At 42.5% G+C, this 8535-nt stretch overlaps 1 protein-coding gene across 1 annotated transcript in view; it reads right to left on the reverse strand.

Annotated features, from left to right (window-relative positions):
• CDH26 (cadherin 26) overlaps window positions 1-8297 on the reverse strand; it is a 28927-nt gene extending 20630 nt beyond the window's left edge. Inside the window, 2 exon segments of the mRNA XM_024195907.1 lie at window positions 433-510; window positions 8265-8297. Of these exon segments, the coding sequence (XP_024051675.1) occupies window positions 433-510; window positions 8265-8297 (111 nt within the window).
• Window positions 8298-8535: the final 238 nt, after the last annotated feature.

Here is an 8535-nt window from a genome sequence, read left to right on the forward strand (position 1 = left end):
AACTTGGAATTTCCTGATTCCCAGCCCTATGTCGGGTACAATAGACAAGAGGGAAGAAAGTGATTGATCAAGTGTTGTACCTGTCTACTCTCTAATACTTCCTCTAATAGGGAGTGAACTTTTCCCCAAGCATACATACTAACAGGCACAGCCATAAGAACAAATTTGGCACTTAGATACAAAGGGGGCAGGTACCTGATGGAAATACTTTTGCAAATAGGCCACTCTTCCCTTCGACTTCTCAAGCATAAAGGGTTCATCAAAGAGTGGGACCTGGCCTTTTAATAATGCAACTAATTCTTCCCTGCCTTTTCACATCATGGTGATTTCTTGCAAGCCAAGACTAGCATTGCAAATCCTAAATATTTACATATCACTCTACTCCCAATTTTAAATACATTATTTATTAAGTGAATTAGTAAATTAACAAACCTTGCTGCTTGTCTTGTGGATGGTCTTTATTAGACTGACACTGTCCTTTTCAGAAGAGGTGTTGCTGGCAGCAGTAACCTTATAAAACAAAATGGCTTTAATTAGGGGGATGGCTAATTATAAGATGTCTGTGAGACTTATGTAATATTGTACTTACCCAACAGAAAGTACATTGCCTTTTCAGACAGAAAAAGGAACCAAAAGACATCTGACTCTAAGAAGAGTTCTGATCAAGCATTTCCCAAATTGTGAAGCATAAAACAGAGTTTTGTTTATAGTGGATTGGGTTTCTTTATCTCTCCAGAACTTCCTAAAAGTTGCTAGTATCATAAATTTGTTTATCTTCTTGTAATAGTGTTGCTTCACACCTGACTCCATAAATTTGTGGGGGCGGTTTTCAAATTCAAACAAATTCTAGGAAATACTAATATTCTGATATGCAGTCCTACAACATACCAGTACTTAACCTAAAAGGATAATTGCCGTAGGACAGGGTACTCTTACACAAGCAAGTGGTCAATTATTTCTTTGCTTTAAGAGTGAGCCCGTTGACTTTTATGGCTTAAAATGTTAGGTCCTAAAACAAGGACTTATCAGGTGGGATTTTCAAAAGCACTCAGTGATGGTTTAACACTCTTTCCACTGATGTCAGTATCGTTGGGAGAAAAACCACACCAACCCTGAACAATTTTGAAAATCCCACTCTATTTGGTCTGCAGTTGAGATTTTCAATGGAGACTAAGGGAGTCAAGACCCCAACTCCCATGGAATTTCAATAGCTAACTCCCTTGGGCTCCTTTGCAAATTAAAGGAAAGAAGTTCTACAAAACAACTTTCACAGCTGTGGCATTTTCAATTTTGAGCTCACAAGTGGGGATATGTTTTCAACAAAGCTGAGACTTGGGCTCCATTTTCCAGACGTAGTCTGTACCCACAAAACTGGAATTTTCAATTTTGTGCCTGCAAAATTCTTTGCAGGGGCAGTCAAGGCCACTAAACTACTTGATTTGCAACTGCAATGTAATTGTGGATCAAGTGTTGCGAGTGCAGTTTATGACCAGAAAAGAAAGCCCATCCTTTTGAGAGCTTTCTGTCTCTATAGTTGTGACGCTCTGTACCTCGGGGGAACACCCAGCACCCCCATGTTCATCCTTGTAAAATGATTGTGTGGTAGCCAATGCAAAGTTTGTCATGTCGGGTGTCTACGGAAGGCTCATGATGTACTAAGCATTGTTGTTATAGTGATGTTATAGTTACGTTATGGGTTAAAATTTCATGTATATAGTTGTGAGGCTGAAACTGTATCCTTATGGCTTAAAGCAAACCCAGACAAAAAGCTCCAAGAGCAGACAGGCAGTTCACACCTCATCTGGGCAGGTATGGGGCAAACCCAGCCCAGCCTCAGAGGAACAAAAGACGCTGGCTTAGGCAGCAACAAAAGAATCTGTTAGGGTAGGTCTACACTGCGAAGTTATTGACAAAACTTTTGTCTTTCACGGGTAATTAAAAAAGCCCCCTGGTGAAAGACAAAAGTTTTGCTGACGCAAGTGGCAGTGTGAATGCAGCTTTATCAGCAGGAGCACTCTTCCATCATTCTATCAGAGATACACATGTTTAGCCTAGAGTTGACTAGAAGACAACATTGAAAATCACTCAAACTATTCCTGAGCATATGACTTCATTTTGAATGTACTGTAAAATATACCATTTTATTACTACTTTTTCGAGCATTCATATTTCCAAAGTACATATAAATACATGCTATAAAAGTTTACGGAGCTGAAGTCAGGCAGCACATGATGAAAAAGAAACCATTCCGCATTTTAGATAGCAAGTTCAATCAATAGCAACATAATTTAACTTGCTTTTCTATGGAAGACCAAGTTTTTATCATAAAGGGCATTAAGCACAAGCAGTACAAAGGTCTGCTTTATTGCAATTGAAATTAACCAAGATACTCTAGGGTCCATACCCATTTCCTTAAACACCATACAAAAGTGTGAACTGCCTGTCAGAGAAATATTGTTCCCCCTTTCATGGCATGTTATCAGGTCCTCTAGTCTATCCTCTGGGCAGAATGCAGGATTGATCCCCAATGTATATGTTCTAATGCTTCACATGCTAGTTTTAAGTGTCTCCCAGGGCTATATTGTGATATGCATTATTAATATCAATTGCTGTTCATTAACTGATTGGACAATATGGCCCACTGGATGAGGCTTTCACCATTTTCCACGGGAAGTTATTCCACAATCTTGTAAAGTTCAGCTCAGCTATGTGCTCCCCTAGTTACCCTCCTCTTCATTTCATCCCATTATTTTTTAGCTACAGCCACTTCGTACCACGCTGATTTTTCTCTCTTCGGTATTTACACCCTTCCAGGATATGTGGCGGGCAAGTCATTCTCTGCCATTTCCACAGGACCATATCCTGAGACGTGCTGGCTTCAGGTGCTCAGCAAGCAGTAACAGAATGTGGCCTTAACTCAATCTGTGCCTGGTAAAGCCATAACCGTTCCAGCCACACTTCCCTTCCTTTCACTCTACAACATAGACTCAGGCTATGGCTACACTTGCAGATGTAGAGTGCCAGGAGTTAAACCAGCCCTCAGAGACAGCAGCAGGGAAAGCGCTGCTGTGTGTTCACACTTGCTCCTTGTGACTGTGGAGCATGTCCACATTAGCAGCTCTTGCAACGCCACAGAGAGCAGTGCATTGTGGTAGCTATCCCAGTGTGCAAGTGGCTGCAGCGTGCTTTGGAAAGGGTTTGCAATGCCTAATGGGGCAGGCACAGCGTCACATAATGCAGGTTTCCCAATCCCATTGTTCCATAGGCATCCTACTAGATTGCCAGCGGCTTTTCAAATGAGGGGGTGGGGAGTGTGACAGGGAGTGTGTTGTGTGTATGTGGGGGGGAGACAGTGTGTTTTGGGGGGCAGAGTGTGTCAGCATGCTGTCTTGTAAGTTCAGACAGAGGCAGGGGGAAGGTGGAAACCCGACATCAGCCCCCACCCACCACCTCTCTCTCTCTAACACACACACACACGTGCACAAATGTCCTCTGCAGCAGAAGTGTTCCACAGTAATGGTTTGCTTTGTGTCCCGGAGCAGATAAGCATCTGGGCTGTCAGAAATGGAGCTTTGAAAGGAGATATCCGCATGCCTGCAGCCAAGTTCAAAACAATGACCAGAGTGGCCACTTGACTTCAGGGGATTATGGGATGTTTCCAGAGGCCAATCACAGTGCAGTAATGCAACACATCATCCACTCTGACACCCTGGCACTCCAGCCGGGGAACAGCAAGCTCTATGGTTCTCGTGGAGGTGGATTACCAGGAGTGCTCCAGCTGCAGAGTCCAGGCGCTCTAAGTGCCTTGCCAGTGTGGACACCTCAGGAGTTATGGCGCCCAGGGCTGATTTAATGCGCTCTAACTTGCAAGTGTAGCCAAGCCCTAATTGACTCAGGTCTTTAATTTCTGCCTTTCCATCTCTGTAAACCCCCCCGTCCCCGTTCAGACTTATTGTATCTGCTCCTTTTGAGAGAAGACTTAGAAATTCTGCTCTGTTTGCTGAATATATCTGTATTATTATTCCTCACTACCACCCACTCCAGACGCACTCGCAGAGTCGTGTGGCATTTAATAGATTTCACACCACAGATTTGCCAAACATTTTCTGATAAGCTGTGAGAAGCACTTCCAGATCCCATCCTCAGCAAGAGCCATCTTTAACAATCAGTTGGCTCTGCAGTAAGCGCCAGTGCTGTGCCCGGTTATGTGGCAGGACTCTGCATTTTTTAAACATTCAGGTAACACAGCTATTCACTCTTTTCTCACAAATCTTAAAAAAAAAAAAAAAAGGGGGGGGGAGAAGAAGAGAACCTTTCCCCCTCTAGAGACCCAAGCCCAGATCCTTCATGGCTATACAACAGCAGGGCTTCCTTGACTTCAAAGATGAGGACTTGACCCTTAAATGTTGTTTAGCAAAATGCTCTTCTGGAAAATCCATTACAATGCAACTAGACATTCACTCACAATAATTTTAAAGGGACAGCCACACCGGAGGAGCTGACTGAGCTGAGTACTGGCTTCTGCAAGCGGCAGCCCAACATACTGCTGCTTTCATTGCTGTGGTTCCTGGCCTGGTCGCTGGCCATGGCCCTGCTGGTCTCACTCATTGTCGCTAGAACCCTGCAGCTCCACAGATATCTGCTTTATATCCATGGATATCCGCATCCAAGGATATCAATTTTGTATCCGCGCAGGGCTCTAGTTGCATTGAGATCTAACCCACAGAGATCTAACCCACAGCTCTATCTTCTCCCTGCAGAGCTGGACTGGATCTGACTGGTGCTCAAACTGTTCGCCAGTTTTGTACCCCAACAGAACGCAATATGGATTGGCTAGGAGCTTCTAACTATGGGGGGGTATGTGTACATCCAGGAATGTCTGCCCTAATTAAGGGGGGGGGGGAGAGAGAGAGAGAGAGGTGTGTGTACATGCAGGAAGGTCTGCCCTTAATGAAGCCTTCTACACCAGCATCAAAACAGTTACCAAACATAGTTTTTAACTTCCTGCATTCACTCTAGTGTGATGAAATAGCAATTACTACTTTGCAGTCACTCAAGGCTCTCTATTGCCACCTTGTCTGGGAACGTTTCCATATCAACTCAGAACAAGTAGAAACAGCAGCATGAAATTAGAAAATAAATGGGGGTTACACTGACACTACCAATGAAATTAAGGCTAACACTAGTGTTACAGAACATCATGTCACTGATGCATCCCCTGAATCCCTGCCCAGGAAGAGTGTAAAAATAACTGCAGGTTGTGAAGGTCCACTCAAGGTCCTGAACCCATGAGCAGATAGCTGAACTACTTTTAAATTGAGAAACTTCACTGAAGACATTTTTAAACACCAGAAAAGACCACTGGTCCATCTAATCAGATGTCCTAACTCTGACAATGCTAGATGCTTTAGAAGGAGATATAAAACAACACACCTAGCTAACTTATTTCAGTTGTTTTTTCACCAACTTACAAATTTTTGTATCATGCCCGCTGGAAACATTTGCAAGAACAAAATCCTATGAAATCACAAACTCTTAACTTGCACAGGATCAGCTAATAATAAGAACTCCAAGCACAAAACCATAAATATGTATAGAAGTATTAGCATCGGTGTTCTACAAAAAGGGAACGGACTTCATTATTATTTTTAGACAGGTGTATATTTTATACTAGTCTGTATATTATCCAAATACTATAAGAATGAAATTATAGTATTTATATCAGTGCATTATTATAACAGCACTATAGGCAGTGCATGTATACATGTGAAAATTATAAAAAAATATAGGTTGTCTGTCCAATTGGTACAGGTATATATAAAAATATATATTTACAGTAGTTAAGTATAAATTATTAAATTGTACAACCACAAAATAAGAGCAAGTCTTTGTAAACAAGATCTTTTTATTTTATATTCTTTTCTATTAATGCTAGTAGTTCATAAATGAACAGGTGTGAAATATGCATGTATTTACTAAATGATAATCAATTGATTTTGCATTCTGTGGGTTCTCCTATATGCACTTGTGTTTAAATAAGGCCCTGATTCTGCAGAGCTTTCACAAATGCTTAACTTCAAGCATGTCACTACAGTAGAACCTCAGAGTTATGAACACCTCGGGAATGGAGGTAATTCGTAATTCTGAAATGTTCATCACTCTGAACAAAATGTTATGGTTGTTCTTTCAAAAGTTTACAACTGAATATTGACTTAATACAGCTTTGAAACTTTACTATGCAGAAGAAAATGTTGCTTTTAACCATCTTAATTTTAATGAAACAAGCACAGAAACAGTTTCCTTACCTTGTCAAATCTTTTTTTTAACTTTCCCTTTTTTTTTAGTCATTTACATTTAACACGGTACTAGACTGTATTTGCTTTTTTTTATTATTATTATTTCTGCTGCTGCCTGATTGTGTACTTTCGGTTCCAAGTGAAGCGTGTAGTTGAACGGGTCAGTTCGTAACTCTCAGGTTCTACTGTAGTTCCATTCATCTTAATGGGACTATTCATATGCTTTAAAGTAATTCTTTGTAGAACTGGGGACTGAGATTGGTACCAACACTTTTTATGTATTATTTTCATCGCTTTACCTTGTAGCAATATCTTCAACTTGTTTGGTTATTTTTTGCACAAAGGAACCTATTTCATAGAATCATAGACCTGGAAGGAACCTTGAGAGGTCATCTAGTCCAGTCCCCTGCACTCAAGGCAGGACTAAGTATTATCTAGACCATCCCTGACAGGTGTTTGTCCAACCTGCTCTTAAAAATCCCCAATGACGGAGATTCCACAACCTCCCTAGGCAATTTATTGCAGTGCTTAACCACCCTGACAGTTAGGAAGTTTTTCCTCATGTCCAACCTAAACCGCCCTTGCTGCAATTTAAGCCCATTGCTTCTTGTCCTATCCTCAAAGGTTAAGAAGAACAATTTTTCTCCCTCCTCTTTGTAACAACCTTTTATGTACTTGAAAATTGTTATGTCCCCTCTCAGTCTTCTCTTCTCCAGACTAAACAAACCCAATTTTCACAATCTTCCCCCATAGGTCATGTTTTCTATACCATTAATCATTTTTGTTGCTCTTCTGTGGACTTTCTCCAATCTGTCCACATCTTTCCTGAAATATGTTGCCCAGCTGAGGCCTAATCAGCGCGGAGTAGAGTGGAAGAATTACTTCTCATATCTTGCTTATAATACTCCTGCTAATACATCCCAGAATTATGTTTGCTTTTTTTGCAAAAGCGTTACACTATTGACTCAAATTTAGCTTGTGATCCACTATGACCCCCAAATCCCTTTCCGCAGTACTTCTTCCTAAGCAGTCATTTCCCATTCTGTAGGTGTGCAACTGATTGTTCCTTCCTAAATGGAGTACTTTACAATTGTCCTTATTGAATTTCACTGTATTTACTTCAGACCATTTCTCCAGTTTGTCCAGATCATTTTGAATTTTAATCCTATCCTCGAAAGCACTTGCAACCTCTCCCAGCTTGGTATCATCCGCAAACTTTGTAAGTATACTCTCTGTGCCATTATCTAAATCATTGATTAATTGATTTGTAGGCTTGGAAGGATTAGATTTTTGTTGGTAAACGTTGATTTCACCGAACATACACAAACTGACAAATTTCCATCCATGATCATTTAAATTTACAGCTAGACAATGTAAGAAAAATTCTGCTTCAAAATGTACTAGAATTTGATTTAAGGATATTTACTTTGTATATTATGCTGTTGACAACTTGGGTTTTCATGGTTATAACACCTTAACTTTTTAAATCTCATCTACTGTCATTAAATAATTAGTGTCCGGCCCCTCCATAACTTCCAACAACTATGGAAATGTAAATTGATTAAAAATCAAAGTGCTTAAAAATGAAATTATAAAAAAAAAAATCAAATTCGGCCAAGCCTACCTCTTTGAGATCAGCGCATCTATGAGGAACGTAGGTTAACAGGCAAACTATTTCAAGGGCAAAGATTTTTATTTCCAAAGGCTTCCCCCCTATACCCGGCGTTACCAGAGTGGGGCAGTTGAATGCGGTGGGGTGTCGCTGGTGGCACTGAATTACTCGTGCACAGGTGCGGGGGAAGCCTAGGCAGACTCTGTGTATCCTTTCTCTGGAGCTTCCCCAGCTCCTGCATCCGCTGCCTCTGCACCGCTCCAGCCTGCCCCAGCCTCTTCCACCGCACGGGGCCCGAACTCCCCCTGCCCAGCCACCGCGGGGCGCCCTGTCCCCCACGGACACCCTGCACCTACCGCCAGGAGAAGCAGCGCAGCCAGGCACCCCATGGCCGGCAGCGGAGGCGGTGACCGGTCTGAGCCGCTGCACCGCAGCCTCCCCGCTTATAAAGCGGGCTGGAGGAGCGGCCTGGGCGGTCCCCTGCAGGGACCGGCGCTGGGATCCCGCGGCCGCGCCCCGGAGATGCTGGGGCCCGCGGAGCGATGAGGGGGAGTCGCTAGAGGTGCAGGCAGCCCCCGCTCCCGGTTCCCCCGGTTGCGAAGTGCGGGTCCGGGTCTGCTCTGCACG

The sequence above is a fragment of the Terrapene carolina genome, unplaced genomic scaffold, assembly GCF_002925995.2.
Source record: "Terrapene carolina triunguis isolate 2854851 unplaced genomic scaffold, T_m_triunguis-2.0 Scaffold130, whole genome shotgun sequence".
Classification (NCBI taxonomy): Eukaryota; Metazoa; Chordata; order Testudines; family Emydidae; genus Terrapene; species Terrapene triunguis.